The sequence below is a fragment of the Simochromis diagramma genome, unplaced genomic scaffold (genome assembly GCF_900408965.1).
Source record: "Simochromis diagramma unplaced genomic scaffold, fSimDia1.1 OVJJ01000649.1, whole genome shotgun sequence".
Taxonomy (NCBI): Eukaryota; Metazoa; Chordata; class Actinopteri; order Cichliformes; family Cichlidae; genus Simochromis; species Simochromis diagramma.
This window is the reverse complement of record NW_024387444.1, coordinates 1,133,036-1,156,441: the sequence shown is the minus strand read 5'-3', so window position 1 is coordinate 1,156,441 and position 23,406 is coordinate 1,133,036. Positions and strand designations below refer to the sequence as shown.

General features: G+C 39.9%; 1 protein-coding gene across 1 annotated transcript; it reads right to left on the bottom strand.

Annotated features, from left to right (window-relative positions):
* Positions 1–8,727: 8,727 nt before the first annotated feature.
* LOC120722596 (amphoterin-induced protein 2-like) lies at positions 8,728–14,327 on the bottom strand. The gene is made up of 2 exons (XM_040013625.1): positions 14,160–14,327; positions 8,728–12,753 (listed from the first exon to the last, which is right to left on the bottom strand). Exon 2 carries the CDS (start codon positions 12,666–12,668, stop codon positions 11,154–11,156), a length of 1,515 nt encoding a protein of 504 aa, XP_039869559.1. The 5' UTR covers positions 12,669–12,753; positions 14,160–14,327; the 3' UTR covers positions 8,728–11,153.
* Between the last annotated feature and the right edge of the window lie 9,079 nt (positions 14,328–23,406).

The following is a 23,406-nucleotide window of genomic DNA, read 5'->3' as shown; positions in this document are numbered from 1 at the left end:
GCCTTTTCTTATTACTGCTGCTACTATTTAAACATGTCTATGAACGAACAAAAACAACTAATTTCATAGACAGAACAGGATAACACTTTGCCAGAAAATGAAACATTGGCTACAAGTCACAACCAAGTAATTATGAAAATATCAGACAAGAGCCAAGGGACAGGCAGTCGCTTTGAGCATCATGATTCTCAGGGCAGGGCACAGTCTACCACAAATGAGATGCTAATGAGCTTGAAGATAATTCTAGTCATCTGCATATCAACTGGAGATTGGAAACGAGTGGGTGGACGAATGTTTTTAATGGTTTGAACACTGCTGGGTGGTCAACATATGAAATGTACCTTAGAAACATGCCAATTAGGGATCTGGATGCCCAAATGTCTGACTAGTTAACGAGAAAAACAAAAAAACAAAAACAAAAACCTCCCTTTGAGCTCTGAAAATCAAAATGCCTTGATGGTGATTGAGCTGATGATGGTCATTTGAAGCTGATAGACTAATAATAACTCAAATAACCACTCTTTCCTGCCAGACAAGGACATGAATGTGAGGCTAGTGATGATGTTGCCCTGGTGCACAACAACTCCTTTGCACCAATCAATCATGGTGTGGATGCCACACTCCATCTGAATATTGTTGCTAACCACGTGCACTACTTTATGTTTGACAAATTCTAATGGCTACTCCCACCAAGAAAAAGTCTCCCCAGTTGGTATGGAAACTGGCAGCATGACTGTGCAACAGCCAAATCTGCAGAAATGATGTGGTGCTGTCATGGCAGTGTGGAGCAGCGTCTAAAAGGGATTCTGCCAAAATCTTGTGGAATCCATAAACCAAGAACTGGGGCTATGTTCAGAGCAAAAGGAAACTCAACTCATTATTAGCATGGTGTTTCTAATAAGATGTTCAGTGAGCTGTACATGATATAAATGTGTAGATGCATTTATTTATAAAAAATATAGCCCTGTATCTAGAAGAGGCACAATCCAGTCATGCAAGATCATAACACCTTATCACAACGTTTCATTGAAGTGACCATTTACCATCTCTATTCCAACCCAAGCCCCCAGTTCAATGACTGCCACTGGTATGTCACTTAAGAAATCATGAAACTGCTATAAAAGATCCTTACTTACTTTCTTACTGCATTTAACGCTGGATGACATCAAGTGTCTTTTAAAAAATAAAGCACAAAAGACAAAAAAGGGTTTAAAGAGGTTTTTCTATCTTTCCTAGCAGCCACAGAAAGCGCTTGTACTGTAAGAGGATTTCTGAAAAGGCGATTTGTTGACTCACTAAGAGGTCATTGGTCATCCCTAAATCCTTCTGATGTAACACTACTTTTTATTTTTCACCCAAACTGCCTCTTTGTACTCATGACAAAGTAACAGTGAAACATATAAATCTCTCTTTCATTCATGGAACAGGGAGAACACTTCAACTCAATTGAGGCAAAGTTTTGTTTCAGCTAATACTGTAGCTGAAGTGAGGTCCTGCTTGGACACTTAAGTTCACATTGTCTTCAACTGATTTTATCTTTAGCAAACATTTTTCATTTTTGTGAAACCTTAAAATTTCTTATTACCCAATCAAAGAAAAATAATGATGCAAAAGCCTAGCCTATACTCTAGTGCAGACACAGACATATGGCACTACAGATGAGTATTTATTCCTGTAGTCGGCCATCTGGGGTGCATGTGTGGTTCATTCACTGCAATATAAATTCTCTGCAGACAAGTCCGCATGGTCACAAAAACAGACACATATATCTTTCCATTTAAATTTATCATTACTCATACCCGAGTGGAACCTAGTGGACTCGCAGGGACACAAAATATAACTAGAAAGTGCATTTTCTGAAGAAACTGCAGTGTGAATGCTTGAATCTGAATGTATGCACTGAAATTAATTAATTGATGAAATTAAGTTAAAAATGTTGAATGAGATAAAAAAACCTGAATTTTTAACCTGAAAACAAAAGTGCTGAATTGCTAAAAGCTGACGTTTACACAAAGGAAGAATTTGGAAAATAGCTGAACACGTTTATGACGGCAGCACGGTGGCAAGGTGGTTAGCACGGTTGCCGCACAGCAAGAAGGTCCTGAGTTCAATTCAGGCGGGGTCTTTCTGTGTGGAGTTTGCATGTTCTCCCCGTGTTTGCGTGGGTTCCCTCTGGGTACTCTGGCTTTCTCCCACTGTCCAAAGACATGCAGCTTGTGGAAAAAGCTGAAAAAGGATAAGCGGAAGCAGATGGATAAGAGAAACACATGCATAATATGCACTATTTAGACTGGTGAAAAGCACAGATTTTATTCACATTTGGGTTAAAAAAATTAAAAACATTTTAAAGATGACCCTCGAGTTGCACTGCATTAAAAATGGGGATGATTCTGTGTTGAAATGACTGCAGGGACTCAACACATGCCTAAATCACTCTCTGTGATCACAGTTCACTGTGCCATCAACAAATACAGAAAAAAAGCTTCAAGTCATGCCAAGAAGACACCATAAGTGAACATGATCCAGAAACGCTTCAATCAGCAGACAAATCAAAAAGTTACATTCTTTTTGAAAAATAAGGACATCGCATCATCCAGACTAAAGAGGGATTATCTGACTTTTTGTTCAGCACTGAGTTCAAAAGCCTCTGATGGCAGTGGGGTATATTAGTGGCTTCTGTGCTGAAAGGTATATAAAGCTTCCCAGGTAAGTAGCCCTCCATTTCAGATGACGCCCTTTTCAGGGAAGTTCTTGGATATTTTAACAAGACAATGCTGAACATAACATTTTCTTACAGTTGTAATTTTACAGTTACAGTTGTAATTTTGGCTGTTTGTGTGCAACCCACCTCTTTCCCCTGAACTGAAACATAGCTGTCTCTTCCAGACCATTACTTCAGGTCTGTGTGTTTAATCGTGTAATTTACATCCACATGGAAGGGAGGATAGATCGTGTCGTTGAAGCCATATGAAACGAAGAGTCCCATCAGGAAGAAGATGGCAGCAAATATGAATTTGCTATTGGTTGCTATAGATATATTAGAAATTAGAAAAAGATGAGTATTGACAAAAGAAAATTTAGAGTCAGAAAACCTCTGAATTAATATTAAAAGTTTATATTCTTCTAATCACTTAAAGAGTGGAATTATGTATTATAAATCTCCAATTCATAAAAAAAACTTATTAAAAATAAATGTAAAAACAAATTTGTTGAAATGAACTTAAAAGATGAACAAACATTCTAAGTAGATACAATTTAAAGAGGAGTAAGTTGAATGAGAATTTGAAGGGTCTCTCCATTGAAATTCATTATAAATTTTTTTAAATAAAGTTGAATAATTTTAAAAATATAAATGTTAAAAATGAGAAAAATAGAAGCATTAATGTCCGAAAGAAGAGAAATCCAAAGGTGTTTGAATGTTTTTTCTAAGTTGAACGGTTTTGAAGTAGTGGGATTACAAAAAACGTACGGAATAGATAATAATAATAATAATAATAAAATAGAATAATAAACATTAGAAGAACAATACTGTGAATGCTTTTCAAGCATTCACACTAATTAAAATATATTCAGACTAAACTGAAATAACACCACTTATGGATGGGTTCTATAGAAAATAGGAAAATGTGTTAGTCCAAAGCAGTGTCCCTGTCTTTGCAAAAGAATACGTTATGAACCTGAATAGATGAGCGTGTTTATTCAGACAAATATGCACAAGGTCTTGTTATCAGGATCATCTTATTGAAAAGACCAGGATGAATCTGGTAGAGAGAATTATGGCGTGTTTAAAGTCATAATTTCTAAGTTCTGCCTCAAGTCAGACTTCCAACTCAGAAAGTCAAACCAACTGCAGTACACGTAAACATCAGTAAAACTATAAAACTTGTATTCAGTACTGCCACTGCTGTATATTTGTGACTGGTTAAATAAACAGAGTAATGACCAGGCTCTACCCATGAATGTGCTGCAGCTGTGTCTTTATGTGCAAAAAAACAAGCACTGTGCTGTATTGCTAGAGTTGCATGAATGGCTATAGGTTGCTAAGGAGCAAAACAAATCCTGTTTTCTTTGTTATTCTGATTTTACTACTGGAACTTGATAAACTCAGAAGTGATTTTACTCCCAGCACCAATGTCTGCCTTTTGGGGCAAATGGACCACTGGTACGAGGTCCTAAACTTGAGATGACTCAGCTAATGCTGGATCAGGTTTTCATACCAACTTTGCTGATTTGCTGTCTTTTTCCTCTGTCTTGGTGATTCTAGCTTTGTAAAGTTTTTTTTTTTTTTTTAAGTCTGCCCATTTTTGAATATCCATGTAATGACTTTTGGACACTGAGTAAACACTACTGCAGCTGTCTAGTGATGGTTACAGGCACCCAACCACAGCTGAGCTACATGCTGCAGGCTTGAGCAATTTGAAGCTTAGACTAACAATTAGCCAATGTATTCAGCAAAAGTCACAACTAACAATTAAACGATGACATATTTTTCATTTAATCACAATAAAACTGAAAAAATAGAGAAAATTCATATGCAGACAGCACTAGGCTAACGTGTGTACCTGAACAAACTTTAACCTTCTTGGCAGACTGAAAATTTTCCACATATATAAAAATGAAACAAACACGGACTGTGGAATGTGGGTCACAGTAGGCTCGGGGTTGAATTGGCAAACTTCCTTCTGATGTCTGTGACAGTGATCCGAGCTGGCGTGTGCTTCTTTGCAGAGCCCAAACTCTGTTCCTGTCTGAACCAATAAGGATCAGTTCCTCAGTGAATCTGTTTAGCTGCAGGTCAGCGTAACAAGGTGGAGGCTGACCAAGTCCATTTTTTTAAAGGATGGACTGAGATGAAGTTGACAAGTGTCAAGGCTGCCAACCCAGTCACACCAGCTCTGGGTCAGTGTGTTTGGACCTGAACTCTAGTTCAGGTCCAAAATAGTTCTTCCCTTTGGGAAGTGTGTTTTGATATGGTGCTCAATCATGGCAACATATAGTTCCTGTAGTTTTCATAACTGAAATATTACAAAACCAAAACCAACCAACCAAAACATTTTCTCTGATTCCTCTAGTCATATCTGTGTGATGGTATTTTATATAAGTGATTATCCATCTATCCATTCGCTTCAGCTTATCCTTTTTCAGGGTCGTTGGGGGGCTGGAGCCTATCCCAGCTGTCTTAGGGCGAGAGGCAGGTTATAAGTAATCAATATTAAAAAATATTTTTGTATAAATGGTGAGAGCCCTGACACTCGCTCTTGAACGATTATTAGGCTGATTTTGCATTTCAACAGCCACATTCTAAGTTTTATAAAACTTAGTATGTGGTAGTACTACACAATACCCTGGGTATCAGAGTGTAAACATGCAGCCAAGTCCATAAATAGTTGTACAATGACACTTTTCTTTTCGCTCTACATCCACAAAGGAAATCACTACCAGAGCAAACAATTACAAAGTAACTGAAGTGCAGAATTCCAGGTTTAATTAAAGGATTTTAACATGTGTCTTATATTTGGATGCTTAAAAGTAAATGGACAATTGACTGACAAGGAGTTGCATGGATTATTTCATTACAAATTAAGCAGATTAAAGATTTGGAGTTGATTCCAAATGTTGAACTTGACTTTGGTAGCTGTTCATTTGAACTCTCAATCAATATATTCAGATATTGATCCAAGTGAAGGAGTCCATTATTAGGCTGAAAAATCATAATAAATCTTTTCAAGAGATAGCAAAAACATTCGAAATGGCCAATCAATAATCGGGTATCTTCTTAAAAAGAAGGAATGCACTGGGCAGCTCACCAACACCAAAAGGCCTGAATGAAAGAAAGAAAAAACAACTTCATAACATCTAACCAAGTCAGGAACATATGCAAAGATGCAGGTATATCACTGTCTATAATCAGGAGATGACTTCTTGAATGGAAACACTGAGACGTTATAACAAGCTGCAAACCACTGGTTACACCTAAGAACAAGAAGGCCAGATTAGACTTTGCCAGAAAACATATACAGTGGGGCAAAAAAGTATTTAGTCAGCCACCGATTGTGCAAGTTCCCCCACTTAAAATGATGACAGAGGTCAGTAATTTGCACCAGAGGTACACTTCAACTGTGAGAGACAGAATGTGAAAAAAAAATCCATGAATTCACATGGTAGGATTTGTAAAGAATTTATTCGTAAATTAGGGTGGAAAATAAGTATTTGGTCACCTCAAACAAGGAAAATCTCTGGCTCTCACAGACCTGTAACGTCTTCTGTAAGAAGCTTTTCTGTCCCCCACTCGTTACCTGTATGAATGGCACCTGTTTGAACTCATCATCTGTATAAAAGACACCTGTCCACAGCCTCAAACAGTCAGACTCCAAACTCCGCCATGGCCAAGACCAAAGAGCTTTCGAAGGACACCAGGAAAAGTATTGTAGACCTGCACCAGACTGGGAAGAGTGAATCTACAATAGGCAAGCAGCTTGGTGTGAAAAAATCAACTGTGGGAGCAATCATCAGAAAATGGAAGACATACAAGACCACTGATAATCTCCCTCGATCTGGGGCTCCATGCAAGATCTCATCCCGTGGGGTCAAAATGATCATGAGAACGGTGAGCAAAGATCCCAAAACCACACGGGGGGACCTGGTGAATGACCTGCAGAGAGCTGGGACCAAAGTAACAAAGGTCACCATCAGTAACACACTACAACGGCAGGGAATCAAATCCCGCAGTGCCAGACGTGTTCCGCTGCTGAAGCCAGTGCATGTCCAGGCCCGTCTGAAGTTTGCCAGAGAGCACATGGATGATACAGCAGAGGATTGGGAGAATGTCATGTGGTCAGATGAAACCAAAGTAGAACTTTTTGGTATAAACTCAACTCGTCGTGTTTGGAGGAAGACGAATACTGAGTTGCATCCCAAGAACACCATACCTACTGTGAAGCATGGGGGTGGAAACATCATGCTATGGGGCTGTTTTTCTGCCAAGGGGACAGGACGACTGATCTGTGTTAAGGACAGAATGAATGGGGCCATGTATCGTGAGATTTTGAGCCAAAACCTCCTTCCATCAGTGAGAACTTTGAAGATGAAATGAGGCTGGGTCTTCCAACATGACAATGATCCAAAACACACCGCCCGGGCAACAAAGGAGTGGCTCCGTAAGAAGCATTTGAAAGTCCTGGAGTGGCCTAGCCAGTCTCCAGACCTCAACCCCATAGAAAATCTGTGGCGGGAGTTGAAAGTCCGTGTTGCTCGGCGACAGCCCCAAAACATCACTGCTCTCGAGAAGATCTGCATGGAGGAATGGGCCAAAATACCAGCTACTGTGTGTGCAAACCTGGTAAAGACCTATAGTAAACGTTTGACCTCTGTTATTGCCAACAAAGGTTATGTTACAAAGTATTGAGTTGTATTTTTGTTATTGACCAAATACTTATTTTCCACCCTGATTTACGAATAAATTCTTTACAAATCCTACCATGTGGATTCATGGATTTTGTTTTCACATTCTGTCTCTCACAGTTGAAGTGTACCTCTGGTGCAAATTACTGACCTCTGTCATCATTTTAGGTGGGGGAACTTGCACAATCGGTGGCTGACTAAATACTTTTTTGCCCCACTGTACAAGAGCCAAAAAAATCTTTGGACTGATAAAACCAAAAATAACCAAAGAAAAGAAAAGTATGGAGAGTATGAAACATACCACCATCTGTTATGTTCCACCTGGTGGAGGCAGTGTTATGCCTTGGGCCTGTATTGCTGTCAGTGGAGCCACTTCATGGGTGTTTATTGATGACGTGACTGCTGTTAGCGGGAGGTTTAGATGTGAGGTTTACATGGCTGTACTCTCTGCTCAAATTCAGGATTCGCAAATGGATAATGACCCAGAGCACAGTGCAAAAGCTGCACAGGAGTTTGTCAAGAAATTGGATACACTTCAGTGGACAAGTTAATCACCTGATCTTAACACAATGGAGCATGCTTTTCAGCTATTATATACAAAACAGAAGACGGAGACAAGCAAACAGCAATTGAAGGCAGCTGCAGCAAAGGCCTGGCAGAGCATCCCTTGGGAGGAAACACAACATTTGGTAATTTGATGACTGCAAAATATTTTCATCTAAGTATTAAAAACAAGTCTTATATTTGAAATGATAGTAGTTCCTCCAATTAGTTTTGAGCATCTGTAATGTTTTGGTAAAACTCCTTGAATTAAAGCTCAAAGTCTACACTTCAATCACATCTTCAGTGTTTCATTTAAAATCCACAGTGCTGATGTACACACTCACAAGTATAAACATTAGGTCACTGTAACAGAGTTTATATTACCCCTATGTAGCAAGTAAGTCTGCCATGTGTCAAGAATGTGTTAAACAACTCGTTTCAGTGACTTTAACTTTAAACCCAAGTGACCTGTTGCCTGCAAAAGTTTAATGGATGAAAAACAGGGGACATTGATTGAGCCCAAGGAAGCCAGTAGACACATGAATATGCCTGTAAATTTTATTGCTAAGTAATAATTTCAAATAAATTAACACTATTTTTCAGACAGCAATGTGGTAATACAACCACACTTTTAACCACACTTTTAACCAGCAGCTTATAAGTGAAAGGTGGTTATCTCTATATCTCTCTGAAAAATGTGCAAATTGGAACAACTTTATTGCAAACTTGGATCTGTTAAAATAAAGAATATGTAATCACAAAGGCAAAAGACACAAAAGTTAGCCTTAATAGAAAGATTAACTTGATAAACTTTCACTTAACGTTCATTTCATTACTTTGTTTAAAAAAAGAAAAAAAAGAGGATGTTCTTTTTTTCTCTTTTTTGTGGGTAATTAGGCACAGTGGTGAACAAATGGATCCTGAATATAAAAAAAATTATTGTTTGAAAAAAAGTTTAACATGTCCTGACTTGTTAGTTTTTTACCTTTTATATACATTTATTAAATATTCATGTTGCTATAAACATAATATGGATTGCTGGACACACGATCAATAACAGTAAATGTCAACCAAAAAACTAAAGCTGCAAATTATAACACCAAAACGATGAGTCAAAAGACACAACAAAGCCCTGTGGATGAATCTCAGGAGACCAGCAATTCTGTCACTGTAACTCAAACTGTGTTGCTTATATAGCTACCAAAAACAAAATCCAGTCCACATCGGATATTCAATTCAATTCAATTCAATTTTATTTATATAGCGCCAAATCACAACAAAAGTCGCCTCAAGGCGCTTCTGGATATGGAGGGAGTTCTCTGAACCTTACAGGGTTAAAAAATGAGCCAAAGAACCAAAAACTGCAGTTTCTTAAATGGCTACTGGAGAGTCAGTTCAGGCAGAGCTTTTCATTCCCGACGCGTAACATATCGACAATTTGTCACGTCCTGAGGCATCCCATGGGAACGCAAAAAGTAACCTCGTAACATAGGAACGTGTTGGGTGGCCAAACACGTTCCTATGTTTGGCCACCCAACACGTTTTGTCACATAACGTGATATGCTACGCTTTGGGAGTGAGAACGTCTTGGTTCAGCGAGTCCGTCCCTATAGATATATTAAAATATCAAACTTTGCAGCAGAAACAGATTAAAACCCAGTTTTTAACAGTTCTTGTCTTCATGGCTAATTTTTGTCTTTGTTATTGTTTTACTGAATTTAAGGCATAATTGAGAACTACACATGATACACATTGGCCCTGATCAGCATCTGTATATTTTTACATTGGCAGTGTTTTACAAGAGAAAATTAGCATTTCATTTTAAAGTGAATTGCACATCTTCGAAATAATGCTAGCTAGCTGTTGCTAATGTTAGCACTACCACTTTCCCCACGTTTGATTATGTTCAATTTAAAAAGAAAAAATTTACGATGAAATCAGTCAAAATGGCACCAACTAAAAGCTATTTCCTCAAAGTTATACTTTGTCAATGTCTGTTTTACCCAATAAGATATTTATCTCATGTCTTTTTTTTTAGTTTTTTTGTTTTATTGGCTTCAAAATTTCATTGCCAACCATACAAACATGTCACTAAAACCTGCTGAAAATGTTGCCATAATGCAGAGTCAGTTTGCTTTCAGTCTTCAATTGAATGGAGTCAAGTTGGAAATTATAGAATTATATGTTGGATGGTTTTTTGGTTGAACGGATTTATTGTAAGTTTGTTCGGTTAATTTTGTCTCGGGATGGTGGTGAAGGACACGAGCCCTCTTGTTGGTAGAGTAGTATTCCCAGAACATTTTAATATATTCATTATTTATTGATTTTCATTCATTTAAGGAAATGTCAATATTTGGTGTCCCTATATCAATACATACATGTGATTCTGTGCCGTATAGATTTTTTTCCCCCCACCCCAAAATGGCAGACCACAAATCTACGGATGACATACTTTTAGCTACATCCATCATTTATTTACAAAAGCCATGACAATAACAACTATATATCATCATGGTGTATTTTGGAAATGTGTTCTTCTTGAAGTAAACCACCCCTGTAACAGTTCATCAAGTGTTTTTTTCTGCAACAATAGCAAAACAATGGGTTTTGTGTGTATTTTAGTCTAAGAAGAAATTTTTACAGATTCATATAGATTTTAAAGGTGAATGGCAGACATAGTTTCATCTGCACAACATTGTTAAACAACATTAAGATAAATTCACAAGTACGACTGGCATGTTTCAAAGACAATATGCCCCACGGTACAAGACAGATGCTAAAAGAATGGTCATGATGCATTGAAAATGCAAGCACAATACCCAACAGCCGCCACTGCCTCTAACAGCTCATCACATCAGGTGTGAATATTTCTCTCGGCCCAATATAAAAAACCCACCCACATTTCTATCTTTGTGATCTTTGCTGTAACAATTTCCTGCGGTAACACTGAAATTTCCATATGAACTCTTAATATTAAAAAAACAGACACCACTTACAGTCGAGACATAATTGAAATTCTGCCCACAAAAGGATTGCATTTTCTGCTTTAGACCAAACACCCAAACCCCACAGTGCATAACTACTTCACAAGAATCACTGTGCAGTACTCACATCAAATGGATTTTTTCATGATGTACTGAAAGAAGACAGTGAGAAAAAAAAACTTGGGTTCATGCTGTACAGAAATGTGCAAAAGGTTCTTTTTCTTGCTATGCCATGTGAGTGGGGTCTGTGAGGGGCTGTCCCACTGTCCTACTTCCATTTTTAAGAATGCCCTCGGAAGTGACATGACTCAAGTTAACTGCTGCAATTTTGGTGCAGCCAGTGTCAGAGTCTTCGGTCTGAGGCTCTAAGAAAACCACCTTCTTCCCATTTGACCGCTGCTGTGTTGTCTCCACATCTCTGGGGTCTGAACACAGGATGATGGCTCGTCCGCCGCAGCCTCTCGAGTCCCCGCCGCGGCCATCCCGACACCGACAGGGGGTGAGGTAGAGGTAGAGGAGCACCAATATGATGCTGACCACGCAAGAAGCCAGTGTGGTAAATGCAGTGTTGAAATTTTCTGCACTATTGCGATGCGCTGAACCGCTGGTGGAGGTAATGCTTAAATTTCCAACTACCACTGTGACCTCCAGAGAGTGACTGGGGTTGTAGTTATGTCCGCGGGGTATGACACACCCATATGTTCCAGAATCTTCCGTCAGCGCTTCTCGAACTTCAAGGGTGCCATTGGGAAGAACTGCGAGGCGGGCACTTAGATCACTGTTTGAGGAATTCAGTACCATTGTAGGGGTGACCCAAAACACCACAAGCCCCTCCTGAGCAGGCAAAGTCAACCCTGGGCATGGTACTCTTAACCACTGACCAGGCTCTACTTGGTAGATCTGTGTCTCAAGGGGCATATCTGACATTTCATGCTCCTTACAATGAACTCCTGACTCTGCTCCTTTTTTACATGGGTAGTCACCTCTGAAATCCAGTAGAGGGGGATACTGTTTCCACATCCAATACTCCAGCAAGGCAAGCAACGCACAGTCACAGACTAAAGGGTTTTCCTGCAAATAAATTCCTCTTTGGCGAGTGAGGGACAGGAGGCTTTGGACAGGCACCTTAGTTAGTCTGTTATATGACAAGTCTAGAAATGTCAGATTTAGAGGTCCCTCGGGTTCTTCATAAATGACTAGGGGGAAGACTGACAGCCTGTTTGTAGAGAGGTAGAGCCTCTGTAGGTTGTAGAGGTCCTTGAAGGCGCCTGGATCGATTTGAATAATCTGGTTGTCAAACAGCAGCAACTCCTTCAGTTCTTTCAACCCACTGAAGATGGATGAGTTCAGCACTGTCAGCTGATTGGACGAGAGGTCCAAGTGGAGGAGATGTGGTGTCACATTGAAGGCGTTCACGTCAATGCTTCTTATGAAATTTTTGCCGAGAATCAGCGTAACGAGCCGTTGCAGCGTTTGGGAAATCCAGCCCACATGCAGGGCAATGAGTCTGTTGTGGCTAAGGTCCAACCGTGTGGCATAACCTGGTAGATCAAAGGGCACCACAGACAGATTGCATCCGCTGCAGGAAATTATATCACTGGCACAAAGGCAGGAAGGTGGGCAAGCGGCCATAGAGGGAGGGAAGCCAAGACACAGCAGGAACAGCACTCCTGCAGCAGAGGGATTACAGCAACCCCTGACATTGGTCTTGCCTAAAAGCTCCAAGGTAATGGAATGCATCCTGGTTTTTCCTCAGGATGGACCTCAGGTTACCGTCTCATTAGGTGTACACATGTCAGGTTTATAATCCTCAGATAGTCTACAGCTTGAAGAGACAAAACAAGAAAAGTGAAAGAGAAAGACAATGGAAATTAATGCATTATACTACCTGAGAATAAAAATACACATAGTGGATGACGATATCAGAATAAAAGTGTTTTCTATTTAAAGTTTTTTTTAAAGGCACCGAGATGACAAGAGGAACACACAGTAAGACTGTTTAAGGAAATGGATAAAATAGGTAAAGGCATGACATGCATGCAACTCTAAAAATAATTTAGAATCCACATTTGAATACAACAATGATTGCTGCTGGCATCACCCATACATGACAACTGGTAGTAAAGACTGGAACAAGTGTAACCTGATATGTGCACAGCAGTAACACTCCTCCCCTATTCCCCCAATACAAATACAGTCTGCTTACTTCACTGCTCACAAGACCACATCTTTTGTAATAATGCATTTGTTTACAGGTTAGTATCACATTGTACACATAAAGAACAGATTAGCATATGTTTTTTTTTTCCAATTGTTACTTTCTACTTGCCCCCTCAATTTTAACAAATGCATCAGTAAATCTATGTAGACCTTTTCATCCATTCAGAAAACAAGGTACCAGATAATATAAACACCAAGAATAAGTCAGAACTATTATTAATTATTATGTTAATCAAGAGTCATTGAATAATTCGGATACACAACTCTTCAAATCACCATAAGCAGCTGTTTTCTCTGATAAATTTCTCTCATAATGGTAATTTAAAGAAATGAGCAGTAAAGCAAGAGCGGATTAATACCAGAGAGGCACGGGAGAAAAAAAAAAATGAAGTCAATTCAGAAAGGAGACAGCCAAGCAATCACTAAACAACTGACAGAAATTAATGTGATAATCAACAAACATTTAAATAATTTCTTACGCTGCAGTGCCAATCATTCTGTGTTTACAGGCTCTTGTGCCACCTTTTGCAAACCTAATTTCAATTTGAAAACCCAGACATGTTTTAACTCAGAAATAAACAAGTGAAGAAAATAATCCCGTTCACTTGTATTTTTGTATTTATTATTTGTTACAGAAATGTATTTAGCTACTTTGGATATACGTTTAAATGCATATCCATAATCAAGCCTTACAAATATGTATTCTAAATAAATAAATAAATGTATTCTTTTACTTAAACAAAAACCTGATTTTTAGTTACAAATCTTAAAGAATTACTGCAAAAACTATATTAAATGCACAGAAAACTTGAAAAAGATAGTTTAAAAATATAGAAACGTGACCGTGGGTCTACATCATTGCCATACTTATTCATCTACAATGCTGAGTTAATCAGTTATTTGTCCTTCCTGCTCTTTCCCCCACACACGGCTCAGCAGAACAATACCAACCGGCTTTTTTGCGACTTTGAAGGAACCAAAACGCAGACGCACAGCATAAGCCCAGCTCACCTTTACATCCACATCGCTGCCCGTTCAAATCATCGTGCCGTTATCCAGACCCGCTTTTTTGGGGGGCGACCGGGTCCTGTTTCACGAGTCTTTCAAAAGCAACTTGGAGCTTTTCGGAGCAAAGCGCATCGTTTTCAACCCTCTGAGCAATCCACGGAGAGGTGCCGGAGCAGAATTGTTCACCTGAAGCTCGGGTTACATGTCACCGTGGGAGGGGTCGTCCTGCGAGTAAACACGAAACACAAAACAGCAGCCAATACAGCGACGATGCGAGAGTGGATGATGCCAAGAGGAGGAGACAGGGCACCCTGCAAGGAGAAGGAGAGGGAGAAGGTGCGGCAGAGGCAGAGAGGACAGCATCAGCACCACACACTCTGCAAATCCACTGTTTTATAGCCTAATTTATCAGAAGGTGAGTGCAGCTCAATAAAAGTCAATCATAACAATAATAATAAAAGTAGACTAGTCTTTTAGATTTTATTGTTTCAGTTCAAAGGCGATCAGACGATCATCAAAGTATTTCCAGGATTTTCCATTAATACTTCCCGTTATTTCCCGTTTATCCATTTGCAATAATATTTTAAACATGGCTCAAATTGCATGTGTATTGTGAAAAGTGACAAAATGTAGCTCAATATTTGGGTTTTACAGAATTTGGAAAGTAGTATTAGAAATGTAATAGGTAAGTTTTAAAGCCCTCTTCAGGACTGTTTAGGGTTGGATCAGGTGACCCTGAACCCTCCCAGAGTTACGCTGCAATAGGCCCAGGCTGCTGGGGGCTTCCTTTAACGGACTGATCACTTCTTTTTCACTCACCTCTTTATGTGTATATACATTATTTTGCATTTAATCATTAGTTGTAATTAATCTCTGCCTTTCTTTCACAGCATGTCTTTTGTCCTGTCTTCTTCCCGTGAGCAGATGGCTCCATGAGCTTGGTTCTGCTGGAGGTTTCTTCTTGATAAAAGGGAGTTTTTCCTTTCTACTGCTGCCAACTACTTGCTCATAGGGGGCCATCTGATTGTTGGGGTTTGTCTGTATTATTGTAGGAGCTTTACCTTACAATACAATACATTACCTTGAGATGACTGTTGTTGTGATTTGTCACCATGTAAATACTACTCCGAATAGCTCCCTGTTGGTTAACCTCATAAGTTTTTCCATTTCCAAATGATATGTTGAACCCATCACATGTCAATTGTTTCTGTGAGGTGTTAAATGCAAGCAAGTGCCAAAACCTAAGAGAAATAATAATAGAAAAGCTGTGGACCTGCTGTACACCACCTGCCCAGCATTTAACAGCTGATACCCAGGTTAACAATGTAGGAGACAAAGCACTCAAAGAATCCTGAGGGCTATGGGAGATTCCTGTAATAGCAGATATGGTGTCACCCTGCCCCTATACTCCCAAAAAGTCATGTTGTTGGGCACATGTGCACAGAAGAGGTTCACAGGACTTTTCAGTGAGTTTTAACTGACTGGTGATAATCGATTTGTTATCACAGAAAAGATGTCAATTTTAAAATAAATTGTTTACCTTCTTCTGGGCTAAACTAAATCTGTTTACATAATTTTTAATTCAGCTGCATGTCCTAATGATCACTAAAACTAATATGAGTTGTTCTTCCCCATTCCCCCATAAAACAAATAAAAAAATAAAAGAACCCAAAAGAACCTACTTCAAGAAAGACTTATGGAAATTGTAGTTAAAGCAATGCTGATTCGATATGGGAAACAATCTCCTTTATCTGCACTTGCCCAGTGTTTTGTCAACTCGTCCATCCACCCTGACCTCCTCTCTTTAAAAACTTTGTGGCTCCCATTTTTTATCACAGCCAGTAGAAGGTAAAACTGGATAAGACATCCTTGTTGTGCTTTCAGCTTTGGCTGCTGCACATAAACAGTGATATTTGGTGATTTTTGTGAAATCAGTTGTTATAAAACTAGGGGTGGCACAGTTGCCTCACAGCAAGAATGCCTGGTTTCTAATCCACCAACCAGCTGGGACATTTGTGTGTGAAGTTTACATGTTCTCCCAGCAATTGAGTGGGTTTACTCCAGGTCCTCCAGCTTCCCTCCACAGCCAAAGAAATGCATGTTAGGTTAATTAATGATTCTAAACTGGCTGTAGCTGTGAATGTGAGTGTGAATGGATTTATCGTTCAAGACTATTTTGAATTTTGACCTGTGTAACACTATACACTGTGAGAAGTATAGCTATTGTTTATTCAGTAATCGTTAACCAATTAATCAGTGTGTTTACTGGCGTATGTTTATGTCACAGTTATACCAAAGTAAACAAGGATGGTTAAGAATATTCACATTTATGACAAGTTTATTAGTGGTTTAACTAATAAATACTGAAATATCATAACAGATTAGCACTACATGACACTTTATGTTAGTTCTCATATAATGCATTACCTATTTTGCAAGTAATGTATTCCTCTCACAACAAACAGGGTGTTCATGGTAGAAGTGATCTATACAATACCTGAGTATTGAAGTGAGTTGTGTCCATGTTTGATTGTGTTTCTACTCTACTGCACACATACCAGGAGAGCTTTTCTTGTTGCGTATGCTCTTTTGAGTTTGTCTTTTTACTGTCACAGGGTGTAAACGGATTCATGTGCAGACCAGAGATCCTTGCAAGGAAGACAGTGAATTTATTTACAAAAAGACAACACCAGGTGATAATATGTACATGTGCAAGTGGGGGGAAGGGAGGAGGTCCAGGGTTCCAGGGTCCGTGAGGGAAAAGGAGGGGGATCGAACAGACTCCCAACGTTTCCAAATTTCTCTCCTCTCTCCACCACAAGGTCGTACACGCCACACACTGGCTCGCAGGCGGGTCCAGGAAAGATCTGTACACAGAAACTCCAGTTAGAAACAGACTGACAGAAAGAAACTCACAGATTCTAATTTTCTGACTGCAGGGGGACTGACACTGATAGCTCAACGATCCAGCGCACGTAGCACCGTGCTGCCATCTTAAGTAGGGCTCGGGATTACGAAGATAGGTAGCAGGTGTGGAGATGGCAGGTGCGTGGGCCAGGGGCGGGAGCCCATAATGAGAACCGCCCCGGCAGGAGAGAGAGAGAGGGAGAAAGAGCAAAAACAACAAAAATACATGTTGCCTAATACGGGATCAGCTGATGAGGCACAGGGACCATGACATTTATATAAACCATCCTGCAACTGAAGTTGGATAGTAAGCGGTAACTTGCAGTGTTGGGTAAGTTGCTTTAAATTAGTAACTTAGTTACATTACTAGTTACTTCTATCAAAAGTAACTCAGTTACTTCAAGTTACTCGTTACTTTCAGAGTAAGTAGTTACTAGGGAAAGTAACTTTGGTTTTACTCAGAATTCTCTTGTTAATGTGTTGCTTCCGTAACTGGATACCCAGCGAGATTGCCAGTCTTCTAGCTTGCTTACTTGCCACAAGTGCACTGTGCCACCTACCAATAGAAAGGAAAAAATTATGTGCACATTTCCACGAGAGAAATCCCACGCCTGATTCTATCCTAGCCTGCTTTTTACATCCAACACAAAAACTGCAGTCGTGGTGCTTTCGATTGTACTCAGAACTCGGAAATTCTGCCTTCTGAATAGGAAGATGTAGGTAACACCAGACTGCAGATGAGCTGCTTACAGGGCTGGACTGGAACAAAAAATCGGCCCGGGCGTTTTGACTGACCGGCCCGCCATTATAGGAAAAATCCTAAAGCCTTTGAATGAAAATAAACACTGTTGTGACAGTGATGTACACTGTTCTGATGGTATATATGTATCAATCTATCAATCGTTTGTTGTAAGACTCAAATAATTATTTTTTTTAAAAGTGAGACATTTTAAATGAGAATAAGAAAGTATTTCCTTGTGCCCCCCTTTCCCTTTTAATTCCCTACATGGACCCCTGGCAACACTTTGCTAGACCCGCCCCTGCACAGTTACCAGCTGTCAGCTACTTAGAAAAGGATCCTGGTGTTATTTGTCTCTCAGAAACAGTTCATAACTTCTCTTCAACTCATTCATGTTAACTAAAAGGTAAACCTGTTTCTCCATCACAGCTCTGATGATTCAGTAAGGACATCTCCTGGTTTCATCTTCATGTTTCCCTCTCACCACATATTCAAACCCATATCATGACCAGCAGGTTTACAGCTGTGGCTCCAGCAAACATCAGCTGATACTTGAAATTAATATTAAATAAATTCTAACAACAGCTGATCAAGCTTAAAAGTGCTGCTGTTGTTTACCACGACATCCGCTGGTTTCCTCTTTCTGGCGCAAAGTGGGCGATAAATAAACAAGAGAGAAAAGCCGATCAGCTGATCATTGATCAGTTTCATGATTGAAGTAGAAACGGGAGAGGGGGGGTGAGAGGATGAGAGAAGAAGAGGCAGCTGTGCAGCGTAAACACAGAATAACTCCAGCTTTGTGTCTTTTTCATTGTAGCTGAAGTCCGGGACAAACTGTGTTCCTTCTCAGCTCAACACGAAACGCATAACATTTTCTCTGAATGAGACGATTCCGTTTTTTACGGGACGGTTGGCAACTCTAATAATTAACCTTATGAACAAAATAAAGTTCAACATCAGTAACATAGCACCCACCCAGCTGTATAGAAACTCCGTCATGCTAGCTAGCACGCAGTACGAAAAAGTCAGCATAACGAAAATCAACTCCACCTAAACTTGGTTTATATCTGACCCAGATGGACTGCAGGTTATAACTTCTTAGCTGAAGTTCAGTTCACCTGACACTCACGGACCAGCGGCCGCTTCGGGTCTCTCCTCTTGCCTCCTTTTTCCTTCATCCACCTGCTGGCCTCCACCACTTGCTAATGTTATTGAATCTGTGGAAGCTCCGCAATCCGGTTGTTCAGTGATGACGCGACGAATCCTACTTCCGGGTCTAAAGTAGTCTGCGTTTAATATGGCTTTTGTGTTGTTAACATGTTTAATGTTATGTATTTTCTTCTATTTGATCTCAAAAAGCTCCTAAAACAGTCAGTGATCACTGTTGACCTCCCTCGGCTTTTATTACCGCTAATCATTTATTTAAGCTCAGTTTTTAAAACCTTAGGATGTAACTACAGCCCAGCCCATGCAGCAGTATATGAATGACTAACCTCGTATTGTGGATGGATTATCTCAGTTGTTCTCCTGGCTGAAGTTTGGTCCTTTTACAGCATCCTGCCATGCGATTACATTTGTTCCTGACCACCGAGAACACTCACGTTAACTTTTATCGAGTGGAAAAAAAGTTAGCTTGTTTATATTATGCTAACATAGCTGTGTCGCTAGCGGTCACGTAGCACATCATTATATACCAGCTAGCCCAACTTCAGTAACCCTACAAATGTCACTGCTGTTTAGTTTTCTGTCTTCATTTATGCTGGAAGTGATAGCAGAGCTGTACGTTTTAATTTGTTTCCAAAACCCCGCAGTCAGGACATGCTATATTGTATTTAGATAGAAGCTAGTGAGCTAACTTCCTGCTAACTTCTAACTCCGTTAAATGTCATAAATTCCGTTTTCATGGATGCCTGGATGTTAAACTCAATTGTTACACCTGGTAGAGCAGAACGCTGATCATTTTATTAAAGATGAAAGACTTTAGACAGTTTTTCAACTCTCAGTAATGCCATAGTGATCGTTTGATATATGGACCTGCAGCGGAGTTTAGACCCAGACACGGCTAGTGACGTCAGACTGAACAACCGGATAGCCACCACACGAAGTAACGAATAACGAGCCTATCTAAATCCCAGTAACGAGTAACGCGTTCCTGGTTTTGGCATAATAACTAGTTACCGTGCTCGTTACCACAATAATAACGTAGTTACTGTAACTAACGCGTTAGTCCCAACACTGGTCACCTATCATGGAAAGAAATGGAAATCTGCACCACAAAATGAATTCCTCAAATAACTCCTAGGTCACATTAACCCAAGAAATCTGAGATCTCTAACAGTGAGAGTATTATCGTGTGACTGATACCCTCAAATCTTTTAAGGCCCATGCCTGGTAAAGGTTCCCCTGCGTATACAGCAATTTGGAAACTTTACTTTTGTTCTTGGAAGCTCAAGGATTACAACGCCTGCTGAGATTTCTGAGCCGGCCCCATGGCAGCAGAGCTGTTGTAGCATTATGCCATTAATGGCAGCTTGCCAAGGACAATTTGGTTCATTAGCGATAACATCATTGTAATTAAACATCTGTGACCTTAAAGATGCCTGTGGCGTTTTCTCCAACGGAGCCTCTGCTTCATCGCTGCTCAGTCGCATTGCACAGCAAAAATGTGCGCCAGAGAAAGTGCACTGAGTTGTGGAAACATGTAAACAAGCAGCTGCAGCTCACAATCACTCCCCTAGGCTTCTTTTTTATTTTAAAAGAAGAGCAGCATTTTAGGATTTGCTTGTTGAGGCAGAATATTTCAGATGGCGTTAAGCTGAGCAGAGGGTTTACATAATCCCCTCTCTTTTAAAACTCTGTTTATCTGTAAAGTGTTGGAATAAAAAAATGAACGTATGAAAAAACCGTATGAATCCCCTGCCTTATTTATAAGTGAATAAATAATGCAGGGGATTCACATTTGGTCTGCTCCATTCTGATGGGGCTCAATCTTCTGAAATTTCTTTCTCTACCTATGCAGTTTACCACAGTGTGTGTGTGTGCGTGTGTGTTTGTGGTTGTGTGTGTGTGCTTTAGTTTGACACTAGCAGATGGAGTCTTTCATGCCACACAGAAATATTCTTTACTGTATCCGTTTGTCAAGGTTGTAAACTCTAAGCTTGAAGCTCTGACAGCTTTTGTGTTTTTTTCCTTCTTGAGTTCTTGTTCAGTTTCCTGAATGAAGATGTAGACGTCCAGCTCAATACCTGGCAACATGAAAGAGGAAAAGAAATCAACGGGATTCTCATTTCTGAAGATGAGTCAATTCGATTAGCTGAAAGAGAAGTGAGAGTGAGGGATCTTATAATCCCAACTTCAGTCTAATCACAATGCACTGGTAATTATGAGCTTTCCACCCGGGACTCAGTGGGAGATAAATCACTGTATGTTTCCATGGTGCCGATCATCAAAGGGGATGGCTTCTGGGGATTTCGCCAAAGTGTCCATCTTTGCTCTGCGATCACTTACGTAGGTTGTTGATATGCATGGGAGGGATGGTCCAACAGTTTTCCAATTACTTATTCATGTCCAGATAACTTGCTGTTAAAGATGCACAGGATATGAAGCATATTCATCATAAATCTCTTTTGGTTTTTTGTCTAATCAGAAACAGGTGGTTTGTAGCTTTAACCATTCGATCCGTTTATTAAACAGTATTAAAGCGGGCCAGGAACTGCATCCTACTCCTTTTCGAACATGTAGATTGTGTGGTGTATAGAGATAATCATGGCAACTCGATGTCTTCTACTTTGTTTTTTTCTGTTTACAACAAATTTTGTTTGTTTTTACTTATATATAAATGTTTGAAATCAATCAAACACTCAGCCAATGCCTGCAGGTGTTTAATCTCGCCTGGCTGTTAAATATTTGTCATTGGATCCATTTAGCATCCTTGATGTAAATTAGCCTCTGATTACACGGTTAGAACCAACACCAGCTGGGTTCTGACTGCTGGCTGAAGCCAAGCTTTGAAGAGTACTGGTCTAGATTGGTTTTAGTTTAGCTAGAGTTCAACAGGCTATCTGTCCACTCAGGGCTCTAACCACTTATTACTCTCAAGGGTGATGAGAAGAACATGGCACACTTCCAGTGGGCACTGAGAATAAGTCAGTTTCTGATGTTCTGCAGGTTACAGGATGTGTCTTATAAAAGGGTTTTTAATCATTTTGGAAAATATGTAGAATGCAGAATCTATGTTTCAATCTAATCTAGCTAATCTATAAACTAACACTGCTGAGAGGACCAGTCGCTGGCTATGGTTAAAAAGGGCTGACATCACTTGGGCAGCTAAGGCAGTCAGCTAACCGCGAGAGAAAAGAAAATGTTCTGCTCTTCTCCCCTCTGCTCTTCTTCCCTTTTCTGGGAGGCAGTGGGGAGGTAGAGCGTACAGCCCGATCCGGCGGGGAGGTGTGGGAAGCCAGATCAGGCACCCCCCTTCTGGCTCTCCTCTCTGCTCTCTCCTATCTTGTCCCTTTAGTCTTACTTCTCTCTATCACCTTTTCTTTCCCTTTGAAGAAGTGAGGCTCCATAAATGCGAAAGAGCTAAGTATTATTTCTCAGTTGAAGTGAATAGATAGGAGAAAATAAACTGTAGCAAAGTAAACAGAAGAAGAGAAATAACAATTTAACATAAACCAGTGACTCTGGGGCCTGATCAACCCTGGCAGGGCCTCCTTGGATGAGGGTGTTTAGTAATAATGGCCGAAACACCCGTTGAATCCAAGGTCCACTACTGACGATGTGTCCCAAATCTTAAAATGATAATCTAGATCAGATCTCTAATCCCCAAAAATGGCAGATTAGCTTGGGTAAATAGATGAGGCACACAACGACGTGTGCTGCTGGTAAAGTTTCTGGGCTGCCTTTCCTCATAATAGCCATCCCTCAAAATTTTCTCCATTTAAAGCAATGCAATATCAGGGACTATAACATCTAGTCCTTTTACTGAATTTACTGAATCAGGAAATATGGGAAGACTCTTGCTTAAGATAGGCTGAAGGCAGGCAGGTTTGTTTAGCATTGCATTTAGTTTTTTGTATGACTTAAAAGCAGTACCTTATCAGACCACTGTCGTAAGTCCAAGTAGGAATGCCTAAAAATGTATTTTTCTAAAAGGTTTACGGGATGTTACAGAGATTGTGTTGTTATCAGTAATGTGGTTATTTATGACAGTCGTGATTTTATGAGCTGTAATCACATGACCATGTGTTTCTTGTGTCTGCAGGTATGTAGTGTAGTGAGCATCAGCCAAAAAAAGGGAAGCTACTTCAGCAACTCCTGAATGTAATGCAAGTTGTTACTGAGAGACCAATTTATATACTTCGGTGCTGTTATACTGCATATTTAATATTTATATCGCCTCCATGATTAACCACCTTAGATTGTGGTGGTGAAGAGTTTGCATATCTGCAACTGTTAAACACTTGAAACAGTCTCTAGAAACCGTTACCTGGAGAGGGGCTAGACTTTTTTCCAATTTGGAATGCTGAGTATGATTGTATCCCACAGGCTCAGAGCCGTACCTGTGAGTTTCCCCAAGTGGGCCAGATGATTGGGTCCCTGTGC

Bases quoted from the DNA above. Each gene is read 5' to 3' on its own strand.
- LOC120722596 (XM_040013625.1), bottom strand. From the start codon at position 12,668: ATGCATTCCATTACCTTGGAGCTTTTAGGCAAGACCAATGTCAGGGGT.